We start from the raw sequence: 12579 nt of genomic DNA on the forward strand, positions 1-12579 counted from the left end.
TCACAGCAAAGGCACAATTGGTGTACATGAGTACAACATTATTTCCCCAATAATAATAATAATAATAATAATAATAATAATAATAATTGTACGATGTCGGGGCAACGGAAAATGTTTTAAAAAACATGTAGAAAAAAGAGACAATATAATTTCTTCTACATAATTTTTAAAAACAATTTCCGTTGCTCCGACATCATACTATTATTATTATTATTATTATTATTATTATTATTATTATGGTGAAAGCTTTTTAATGAAATTGTGTGCAAATATGTTTGAAAACCACCAGCAGATGACGCAAGTCTACAATTTTCCTCGGTAATGTACACTACGTAGGAAGCATGGAGCTGTTCGAGCACAGCCAATCACAAGCAGTGTTCCAAGCATGTTGCTAGTAGAAACTAGACTTTGTGCTGACGTTATGAGTGATTTTTCATTCAGAGGTTGACACTTGTGTACATTCATCACATTAAAACACTCGCTGAAAGCAGAGGAAATGTAGCTATATTTGACTATGATCTTTACTTTATGTCTGTTAGATATTGTGGTTAGCTTGCTATCAAGAGACGTGTAACACATTATGTTTCCCCTGAAACGCAGGAAAATAACAAAAGTTGAAGATGAGAACCAAGAGAATAAAATCTGTAAATTTCCCGAAGTTGCAATTTTTATCCTGGAACGAAAGATGGGAGCTTCCAGAAAAGCTTTTCTTACACGACTTGGACGGAGTAAGGGCTTTTTAATTGAAGAATCACTCAGGTAGGAGATTAAACATCATGATAACTTCATTTTCAAGGGGAACTCCACCGAGTTTCTGAAAAATCTACATAATTATTATTAAATACACCCTCCAGTAAGGATCAGGTTCTGAATCTTGTTGACATGTCTGTGTGTTATTGTTTATATGCTAGAAAACATCATGAGTGAAATAAGCTAATCACACAATGGCTGAGCAATTCTGATTTGAAACTGCACATGTTCCAAAGGAAGTCTCAAAATGGCATTTTTAGGTAGCCAGGGTTTCTTATGTCATAAACCTCTGGAATCAGTCTTGTCAAAATTGCTAGACTTTAAAGACTGGCGGTGATGGTGTGGGTGGAGATATAGTGGGTGCCGGGACTAATTGCATATTCATACATCAGAGCATAATGAACGAGGGCGAAGGTGTAGAGTTTACATCTAAACAACTTACAAATGTTTTCTTGGTAGTAATTTCTAAACATGTCATTTTGAACAACAGAAGTGGTTTTAGGAGTTTCATAAATGACCAGGCAGAGATTTAAGAATGTTAAGATACAAAATAAACAAATTTGGAGCGGTTAAATGTGAAATTAATTTTAGAGTCACATTTTTTTCATAATGGATATGCGAAAGGCACTTTATTACAACATAAGTCTCACTTATCTTACATCTAAAACCCTTCACTGCTCAGTTTAAAAAAATAGTAACTTTCTCAGTTTTATACCATGTGTCTTCAGAACACCCAAATTTTCTTTGTTTATATCTCAACCAGTGAATTATGTATGATTTTGAAAAAATCTTTTCGGGGAATGATGCATAATTTTTGTAACAACAATTCAGGTCTTTTTGTTTTTACAGCTCATCCACCACTCATGTTGTATCTGAAAGCAATACAGGAGATGAGGTCCAGACCTGGCTTAATAACCACACAAATAGACAAGACACCACACATTCTGTCCATCTGCTGGACATCAGCTGGTTGACTGAGAGTATGGCTGAAGGACGGCCTTTAACACCTCAGGACAGACACAGATTAAAGGTAATGGGTATTTCTTGCTTTTTGGCTCTGTCTTTAACACTGTTAAGTGGAAACTTCAGAAAGAGGAGGAGGAGTGAAAACTTAAACCCTTTAATTTGTCTAATAGACCAGCACAGAGCCCTCTGTGGACACTACTACAACTTTAATGAAGAGTTATGCTTGTCAGAGAAGAACACCTCTGAAACACCACAATGCGTTTCTCACAGTAAGTCAGTTCTGTCATAGTTTCATACCCATTTATAAATGTATTTTTTATTTATATCACCAAAACCCAATTCATTTTTTGTTGTATATAACACACTATATATAAACATATAAGATGGAGAAAAACATATATCATTTACAAACATACAATGGAAAAAAGATTTATATCATGTGTAGTGTAATAGTGTAGTGATGTACAGTACATATCGTAGTGCAGATATACAATATAAGAATAGAAGAGGGTGTTTTAACTGTGAATATAAATATGGCAGTAATATAAATGGTGGATAGTCCATTCGATTAGTTCATTAGTTGTTATTTGCCCAGTACCATCATTTTAGTATAAAACAAAACTACAATTCCTTTAATGAGACCAAAATGGCTCCTCAACAATTAACAATTAATTAACAATACATTTATTGTATTAACATAAAAACCCAAGTATGAATTCCTCTGTTGAGCAGGATGCTCTGGAGATTCTAGCAGCAAATGCAGAGTTCAACGAGAACGAGGGGAGGAGTGTAGCCTTCAGACGGTCTGCTTCTGTCCTGAAAGCTCTTCCTCAGGCTGTGCATGGGATGGATGATCTGAGGAACCTGCCTTGCTTGGGTGAGCATTCGCTCAGAATTATAAAGGTAAGAGAATACAGGTGGTTCATCTAATTTGACCCATGCTCAAAGATGAGTTGAGAAGAAGAGATCAAATAAGTGCATTCCTGATTAGGAGATTTTGGAGGATGGAACATCAAGGGAAGTGGAGTCAACAGTACAGTCTGCACAATATCAGGCAATGAAGGTATGTGGTGTCAAATTGTTGAGTTTATAGCACCTGGCGTTCAATGTTGTTGTAAAGTATGTGTTCTTTCCCTTGCTCCAGGCTTTAACAGGCATTTTTGGGGTGGGAGTAAAGAGTGCTGATCGCTGGTTTAGGGAAGGCCTGAGGAGCCCATTAGACCTGATACGCACAGGACAGAAACTGAACCAGGCACAACAGGCAGGTACAAGATTCAACTGAATCCTGTCTATGTTTAGCCCCCCTCTCTATAAAAGAGCACTTTGTATTTCTACAATTACAGATAGGAGTCAATCTGTTGCTCTGCTTACGTTGTTTGCCCCCTTTCACCCTGTTCTACAATTGTCAGGACCACCACAGGGCAGGCATGTTTTGTGTGCTGAATTTTTAAACACTGTGTTGGCTAGACACACCTACATTGACCCACCTTGTAGATGTAAAGACTAAGAGAGTAGCTCATCTGTTGCTGCACAGTTTTTGTTGGTCATACTCAAGTCCTTCCTCAGGGGTCACCAGATGCTGTTGGCTGTATAGTTTTGGTAGGTGGACTATTCTCAGTCCAGCAGTGACACTGAGAGTTAAAAAAAACCTCCAGCGGCACTGCTGTGTCTGATCCACTTATACTAGTGCATAACACAATAACACAACACCACTACATCAGTGTCACTACAGCACTGAGAATGATCCGCCACCCAAATCATGGTGCTGCTCTGTGGTGGTCCTGACCATTGAAGAACAGGCTGAAACCACCAACTAACTACAGTCTGTAATTGTAGAACTACAAAGTGCTTCTGTATGGTCAGTGGAGCTTAAACAACATACAGTGTGTGTGGAAAATAGGGAGGTGGTCTTTAGGTTATGCACATTTTGTATAATTGTCCCCTTTATTACATGAAGGTATGACATGTTTTGAAGGCTTTTGAAGGCTCTTAAGTCATAAAATAAAATACTCTCTGAAGTTAAATACTATGCTTTCCATATTTCAAAGTGTATGTCTAAATCAAGGCACACCTTTTGGGAAAAGGAATTGACACAGATGGGTAAAATAACAGTAGCTAAAATTTTGAATTCTAATTGTTTCTGTTTGTAAAGTTAGTGCTGAACTTACTCTCTGTTAGGAGTGCGGTATTACAATGACCTGAACAGACCTGTCACTAAAAAGGAGGCTGTGGCAATTAGTCACATTGTAGAAGAGGCAGTGAATGCTGTGCTGCCTGGAGCCATCATTGAGCTCATGGGAGGATTCAGAAGGTATTTATTTTATTTATACACTCTGATATGACTAGCAAGCCTATGAGTTGCTCACTCACAACACTGAAATGGATTAAGTGAAAAAGATAATGTGGTGAGTTGCTCACTTTGGAGATCTGTTTAGGGGTAAGGAGGTCGGGCATGATGTGGACTTTCTCATCACACACACAGAGGAGGGAGAAGAAGAAGGGTTGATGCCCAAAATTATCAACTGGCTAGAGAAACAGGTGATTATAATTCAGCTGTATCTATATTTAATGGTCTTTAAAAATTCCTTTACACAATTTTCCCCTTATACCATAAGCAGAGTTATTATAAGGGTGGAGACCCTTATGAACAAGAACATGGTGTCTGTGTTCAGGGAAATCTCACCATTTAATAAGAAGAGCCAATCAGCTTGCTGAAAAAAACACAGTCAGAAAAAGTCCATCCTTATTGAAATGCGTGAGACTTCAGAGACCTGTATAAATCACAGTGTATAATATGCTGTCATTCAAATTATTAATTTCTAATTGGTAGATGATAAGCTTCCATTTTTTATGAGCTCCATTGTAGCTCAGTGGCTCCAGGTGTAATATAGAATAACTAATAATCAGTTAAGATCTCTGTATAAAAATATTCAATTTAATATTGATGTTCTGGAGTATCTGCATAAGCCAGAGGTTTCCATACTGAACATAATGCATCTTCATGAGGCAAATAAAGCCCCACAGAGTTGGCCTGAGGAAAGGTGTTGTGTAATCCAATTCCTTAATTTCTTATTTTCAGAAGAAATGTTTAACATGTGGCTACAAACCTTTTTTGTCTACATAGAATACCATTTTTTCTGTTCCTTTTGTTTCATCCCCAGGGTTTGCTCCTATATCAGAAAACAACTAGGAATTCTTACTTGGAGAGTAAAGACGGACCTGCTCGTCCTCCTCATAATATGGACAGATTTGAGAGGTGTTTCTCGATATTTAAACTTGAACGAGATAAAGACAGCAGTAGATCGCTTCAGGAAACTGCCTCGTATGACTCTAGCACCATGGAAGGTGACGATAGGACAAAAGAACAAGAGCCAGTGCCTTCTTGGAGAGCGGTTCGAGTGGACCTCGTGGTCAGTCCCTACAGTCAGTTTGCTTTTGCTACACTTGGCTGGACAGGATCAAAGGTAAAGTATCATCAGTGTGTGGCAAAATTGACAATTTGGCAAAAATCTAGCACTTCCCTGTCGTTTATCACGCAGCATATTGCAATGGCCTTGGAAGATGGGTGCTGAGACACCAGTATTGAGACCAGTTCATTTACCATAGAGCACTACCCCAATATTGGACTGGCCAAATTTAAAATGGGTTTAGTACATAATTTTTGATACATCCAGGCCAGTAGGTGACAGCATAATAACTGATTCATAACGTGAAAACTAATCATCAGTGAAGATGGCTTGTTGTTTTTATAAATCAATTTAAAAAGCAATTTATAACTATTCAGTAGTTACAGCAACAGAAACTAGATTCTCAACTAGAAAACTGTAGAAAGTGTCTTAATGCTTGTTAAATTATTTTGCATTTCTAAAATCAGTTAATGGAAGCTATATTAAAGATTGAATTTTATTGGCATTATGTTAATTTAATAGAAAACAGTATCTCATTTGTCAGAAATTTAATTTGTATGATAAAAACATTTTTGAGAGTATTTAGACATACAGTTTGCCCAAGGTTAATTTGTGTAAGACTAAAGAATTAATGTTCCCAAGTACAAGGTTCCAGACTGGTTGCCAGATTACATTTAGAAGAAGAAGAGCATTTTGTGAATCAGATTTGTAGCTAATCTGATGCCTTAAAGGAATCCAGTGTAACCCACTAAAACATCTCTTTCCCACAGTTGTTTGAGAGGGAGCTGAGGCGCTGGGCAGGGCAGGAGAAGGGCATGTCCTTAAGCAGTCACGCTCTGTACGACAGCAAACAAGTAAGTGAAGGAACTCAAAAAGAACGTTTCAACTGAACAACATATTCTCATTTGCAATCCACAATATGGCCAAAGTTTTAATGAGTAAATTCAGCTGTTTTAATGTGCTCCTAATGCTGACAAAAGCAATAAACTACACACACACCGTTTGTATTATCTCTGTAGAAAAGCACTGCCAGCAGAATGGGAAAGTCGTATATGGGGGTTATTCAGAAGTGTATAACCCCCCGGCACCACCTCCTTACAATAAGGAACAGTGTCCAATACCTAACTGACTTTTGTGAACCATAATTAATCGTGCAACTATGAAAACACAAAAAATAATGATGTTTTACTGAATCCTGGATGGAAATGTGATCTTATCTAATGTCTTACACAGTAACAAAAATACAGAGATAAAATAATTACCTGACCTCATTCATTTCCTTGTGGCTGAATTCAGTCAAATCCTCATCATTACTTGAGAAGTAGGAGCAGTTACTGCAGCAAAGGGAAAAATTACTAGTTCATTCATTAATTATCTGTAATCGCTTATCAGCGTTCAGGGTCGCCTGGAATCCTGGAATCATTGAGCACAAGGCGGGAATACACCCTGGAGGGGGCGCCAGTCCTTCACAGGGCAACACAGACACACACACACACACACACACACACACGTTCACTCACACATTCACACCTATGGACACTTTTTTTGATTCGCCAATCCACTTACACACCACACTCCTCACAGACAGTCACCCGGAGGAAACCCACACAGGCACAGGGAGAACACACCAACTCCTCACAGAGAGTCACCCGGAGGAAACCCACACAGACACAGGGAGAACACACCACACTCCTCACAGAGAGTCACCCGGAGGAAACCCACATAGACACAGGGAGAACACACCAACTCCTCACAGAGAGTCACAGAGAATCGAACCCACAACCTCCAGGCCCCTGGAGCTGTGTGACTGTGACACTACTTGCTGCGCCACCGTGCTGTCCAAAAAATGACTAGTTAACAGCCCTTATTCAATATAAACTGAGAAAGTGTCCACAAACATTTTGTTGTGTATTTTATCTGTGGGGACAGAATAAAACATGCTAATACTTGGCTGTTGTTGTAAAAATCCTTAAACTCAGGTAACTAGACGCTGTCTATGCTTACCCTAGGACTAGAAAGGATTTTCAATGGGGAATTTCCCATTGGACATGTCATTCAGTCTAAATCCAGTGTTAATCATGTCATCAGAAGAACTCTCTTGTACCAACATTGCATTAGTGTTGACAAGTGTGCGGGCAAATAATTGCTTTGGCAGGAATTACTACTTTTTGTCTTTTTGGTTTTACCTGTCCTTTAGTTCATGTATAGACCCAAGCTTTCAGAGTTTAAACACACTGCAGACACCAGTGACAAAAAACAAAAAAAACAAAGCTGTCATTAATTTTCAGACATTTTGTGCACATTATGAGTATTATATAAATAAAATCAATGCACTACAATAGTTATATTTTTATCTTTTATTGATCTATACCTGCCCTGTGAAGGACTGGCGCCCCTCCAGGGTGTATTCCCACCTTGCACCCAATGATTCCAGGTAGGCTCTGGACCCACCGTGACCCTGAACTGGATAAGCGGTTACAGATAATGAATGAATGAATGAATGAATGATCCATGCCACAAAAGTACAAGTGTTATATAGGCCATGTTCATTCATATCTTCTTACATTATCTTACATTATACTTATGAGACACCCCGGTTGTGTGTTCACTGCCTCAGTGCGTTAGTGTGTTTGTGTGTTCGCTGCCACAGATGAGTTAAATGTGAAAGAATATCATTGTACATTAAATGCAAGAAGTTATACATTCAGATATGTTGTTATGTAGGTGATGATAATCTGAAGGATGCAGAAAATGAATGAATGAATGAATTTCAAAATCTGCCACATTTTGTTTTATCTGTTCTGCAGCAGCGGTACCTTCGAGCAAATTCAGAAGAGGAGATTTTTGCCTATTTAGGTTTAGAGTACATTCCCCCATGTGAGAGAAATGCTTAACTAACTGCAGTCCAGCTCAACTTCTGACATCAACAAATCCAGCACTCAGCAGGGGTCAGATAGTCTGGTTTTTATCTCCAGATAAATAGCCTTGTATTAACTCATGCCTTAAGTCCATTAAACCATGTGCCTCTGCCTTTGTAAGGGACATTGTTACAGTGAAATTGCTAATGTTGTTATGGTTCTTCCATCAGTATCTAAAACAGGGAAGGTGGATGCTCCAGTGAGTGGGGGTTAATGGACGGGACATTTGTCATTTTTTTACTTAATCACATAACAGATTTCAGTTGTCGATCCATTTTTTTCATTGCATCAATTGCCCCAGCCACTTAAATCCACATCATGTTGTAATTACAAGCTCCACCTTTGGAAGTAGAAACTTCAGAGGATGATTTGAAGGCAGCATTTATTTCACTTGGAAAACCAGCATTTGACCTGGGTGCTCCAACTTTTAAATCCAGCTGGGACTGTACGGCTAAATTAACTTTACGAATGAAAATGAAAAAATGTTTAAATTGACAAATGTTTTAATGTTATAACAAAACTGCAGCTAATTTTGGCTGATACCCAGAAGATGAAATCTGAATTTAAGACATGGGACATTCTGTGTATGTTAATGTAGGTTATGCATCTAAATAAATCATATCTCATTTTAGCATTTGTCCTTAATCTCATTTCTAGACAAGGTGAACATGAGGTAAATGGACAAGCTGATGCTTTCTCTTGTTTTTACTGCGGAAACTGTCTTCTGCGTGTTCAGGAAGAGGGAATCAGCCTCATATCACCGTTGTAGTGTGTTTGCTCCACTATCTGTAATCTGAGTTGTTGCAGTTAAGGAGTTTCTGACTGATATACATGCACCTGGTATATTCTGGCCTACTTTTTCCAACTGTCACTGCTTTCAGACATTTTAAATAGTAATCCCACCACAACCACACACACACAGAAATCCATTGACCTGCTTGTAGCTATTGTTGCAAAAGTACTATCTATACTATCTTATGTACTATCTAAACACTTACAATCTAATGTCTGTGTTAATTCAGACACGCAGTAATGTGCAAACCCTTAGGACCTTATATGATTTTGTGCATGGTAATGATTTGTACTTTACACAAATATACTTCATATTTTATTTTTGCAGATTTATACACTTTATTATTTGGTTGTAATTTGTCATATTTGCTTTTGGGCAACAGTTTGCTGTAGGTGTTTGTTAGCTACATGACACACATATAATATAAACCTTCTTTGAAAGCTGACTTTATGCCTATAACGAACATTTATAAATGTTTATTCTAACATGTTAGTTGCCATAAAACGTCCTAAAGTGAAAATGATTACAACAGCCTTTATGAAAACGGATGGAATATGACTTAATAGATGTTTATGCAGCAATTAAATAAAAAAATTATGAATGTATGTACAAATGGCTACAGTAAAATGTTAATTATATGTAACCAAGTTAAGATTTGATTGTTTTAATACTGTCAAACATTTCCTGTTGTTTGCAGGTTATGTCAGTCTTCAGCAGTTACAGACTAGTCCGTCAGGCTGAGCTCCTCATACATTTTTGCCCATTTTCTTTTTCTTCAAACAGCATAACTTACCTCTAAACATCCTTTGAACTTCAAAGGCCAGAGTCGCACCTCATGGCGGGCTTTATACCACCCTTTAACAGGAAAAGGAAAGCCCCAAATGTACCCCCCCCCCCCCCAACACACACACACACACACACACACACACACACATTTCTTCTCCTGAGCAAATATTTCTGACACTCCTTTCATACAGGAGACCATGATCTAAATCCCCATTCAAAAACATGTAAGCTGTCCTCGGCTCCACTGTGGCTTGAGCTAGGAGTTCTGAATGTGGATCCATGTGAAATATGGTTGGGTTGGTTGTGGAAAGGGTGTGGGGGGGCTACTGAAGCTCAATAGGGTCCTAATCCCTTCTCGACACTTACCTTTTCTCTTCCTGGCCCACACGTGTGAAAGCAAAAGTCTGCTGAATGGGAGACAAGAGGGGTGAGATGGCCGTGAGAGGATAGTTAGGGCCCGGAGTCAGGCCCCTGGCCTTGTGTCTGAGCCTGAGAGTCTGACTGTAGGAGTGGATTCAGGCTTGAATGTTAGTGAATGGCCTCACGTCTGTTATCAATGACTTGGAGCCTTTTTTAAACAGACCCAGTTCCACCGCTGTCCCTGATCCCCTCTTTGAAGTGACCCCTGATTGGAATCAATAGGGATGGGTTAATGGGGGTATTGTAGTCAAAATTATGTGATTATAAGATCAGCGGTTACTGGAGAAAGGCTTAAAGGATTGTTTAAAAGGACTAATGCAAATATGTCTAAGTGTCACACCATTCAAAGTCAAGGTTTTCAGTAATAGTCCAATGTTGTAGGAAGTCTATGCTTAAAATGGCCTGAATATGATAATCCTACACTGTAAATTCGGTTCCTTGTTTCAATTAAAATTGGATAAAATTGGATTAACAACATATTTGTCATAAATTTACATTCGTATCTTCATTCTATTACCAATTTCCATGTGCTAAACAATAGTTATTAATATAAAAAGTGGTTCCAGAGTTCTAAATGGATGTCTATGCGAGTTAGATTCAACATAATCCAACAATTTATGCTTCTATTAAATAGTAATTTCCAAAATTGTCCAGTGAAATGCACAATTTAATGAAGTCACTACGGTTTATAAAATAATATTAACATAAATTGGTAATATATAAAATCATGGCGTGAATAACTCATGGAGTAACTTATTTACTTAGTAGCTTATGACACACATGGACTGACTGATTGATTGATTATGGAAAATTTGAACTATTTTTCATTTTAAAATCAAAAGGACCAGGAGATTTGTTTCCATTGTGGTTTCTTACCATTAACCTTTACGTGAATGCAATGAAATTCCTTAAACTTTCCCGCTCCACACCGCTGACCCTCTGGCACGTAATAAAGCCAAACGGAGGTTTTCTCATCCTGTGTGAGATATGACGGCTCCGGCAGGTTGGATGAAGAGCCTGATGTATTGATGGAGGCTCTCAGGGTCCCGGCTGAACGAGCTCTGACAGAGCAGGGACGACACGTTTGTGTCCCTAACAGAGCAGCAAACAGTGCCCATTAGAGATGAAAGGGGATCAGTGAAGGCAATCAAAGGCAATCACTGCTGGAGCCCATTCACTGTCAGAGACTGTCGTCTGAGGGCTGAAGGGAGGGAGGGAGCTGACTTGAGTGACGTATTTATTGTCCGTCGCTGAACTACTAGGGCAAATGTAATATAATATATTTGTGCAAATAAAATATAACTGAAAAAGCTGTAAAAATGTTTACACAAATGTACCGGTAGAGATGGTCCAATTTAAATGCCTTAAAATCCAATACACTGTTCTGACTGTGACAATATTTTGTGCTTCATATAACTATGTACAACACTGCTGTATGAAATCAAAATATTCCAAAATTGACACTTTAAAAGAAAGGAAATATATAAGAAATACTTTTGTCAGTTATGTTTTTTTTAACCTTTTTCGTTTGTTCCAAAATAGTCACAAAATATAAAGCACAATCATCAATTTTATCAAGAGGTGACCATCTATCATGTGGTTTTCATTTCATTTAAATATAGCATCAGCTGAAAATTATATTTAACAAACAACAACAGAAAAACAGGAGCATTCATTCATTCCCTGTACTGTTTCATCGAGATTGGGGTCTCTGTGGTGCCAGAGCCTTCCTGGAAGGTGCTAGTCCATTGCAGAGCATCATACACTCACCCAGTCACTCAGATTAGACACAGGGAAAACACAACCAACTCCTCACAGACGGTGACCCGAGGTGGGCATTAATGTATCAACTTCCAGACTTGTTCCTGAGACCTGCTCCCAGTTGATTAAATACATTTGCAGTGTTTCTGTATTAGCCTCACTCCACATCCCAGTTGGTGCTTCATTTTAAATGTTCTTCTTTTGTCTGTTTTTCTCAGTAACAACTTCATGACAGCGCTATGTCCTTTCAGACCCATTGAGTTTTGTAGGGTCAGTGAAAGGATAGTCACCAACTCTTGCAGATTTCTTTTAGATCTGAAGCAAAAATGGATCCTGATATGTCTCAGATATTAACATTTTAATGCTGTTTATATTTTGCATCGCTAATAAGAGCTTCTTTCCCAAACTTTTGCAAAGCACTGAATCTACATAGGCTCTTCATTTGTGCGAAAGGCAAAACATTGAGTAACGCACTACAATGCTCAAGGGTTTTAAGTTCACTGTTATTTAAAACCACAGGTGTCCTGAGATTGCTATTTTTTTAAAGTGGAAAACCTCTGTATGACATGCAGACATTATTGTTACTGACCTTCTATGCATACAATATCCAGAATATAGCATTGCAATTATTTTTCAAAGAGATTTCAACTTTGTCAAAGTTTTGCTTTGAGAGACCACATCTTTCTCAAAGCACCTGCTCAGAAGTCTCGTCATCCTGATAATGCAGTATCAACCCTGTATCAAGCAGCACAGACACACTGTAATCTGGCCTTTGATG

General features: G+C 38.3%; 1 protein-coding gene across 2 annotated transcripts; it reads left to right on the plus strand.

The window, feature by feature from the left end:
* Nucleotides 1-399: 399 nt before the first annotated feature.
* On the plus strand, nt 400-8612 carry polm (polymerase (DNA directed), mu). Of its 2 annotated transcripts, XM_066650606.1 has the most exons (12): nt 400-498; nt 601-759; nt 1600-1780; nt 1887-1985; nt 2449-2619; nt 2708-2779; nt 2861-2981; nt 3895-4027; nt 4152-4254; nt 4878-5180; nt 5894-5977; nt 7931-8612. In XM_066650606.1, coding segments are annotated over exons 1-12 (1515 nt in total). In that variant the 5' UTR covers nt 400-496; the 3' UTR covers nt 8018-8612. The 2 variants fall into 2 exon arrangements, with proteins under 2 accessions (XP_066506703.1, XP_066506702.1); XM_066650605.1 differs by having other exon boundaries at nt 417-759.
* The last annotated feature ends 3967 nt before the right edge of the window (nt 8613-12579 follow it).

This window comes from Hoplias malabaricus, chromosome 18, assembly GCF_029633855.1.
Source record: "Hoplias malabaricus isolate fHopMal1 chromosome 18, fHopMal1.hap1, whole genome shotgun sequence".
Lineage (NCBI taxonomy): Eukaryota > Metazoa > Chordata > Actinopteri > Characiformes > Erythrinidae > Hoplias > Hoplias malabaricus.

Coding starts and splice junctions, on each gene's coding strand:
- polm (XM_066650605.1), top strand. CDS start 581: ATGTTTCCCCTGAAACGCAGGAAAATAACAAAAGTTGAAGATGAGAAC. Junction 760..1,599: donor TTAATTGAAGAATCACTCAG/GTAGGAGATTAA, acceptor TTGTTTTTACAG/CTCATCCACCACTCATGTTG. Junction 2,982..3,894: donor GAACCAGGCACAACAGGCAG/GTACAAGATTCA, acceptor ACTCTCTGTTAG/GAGTGCGGTATTACAATGAC.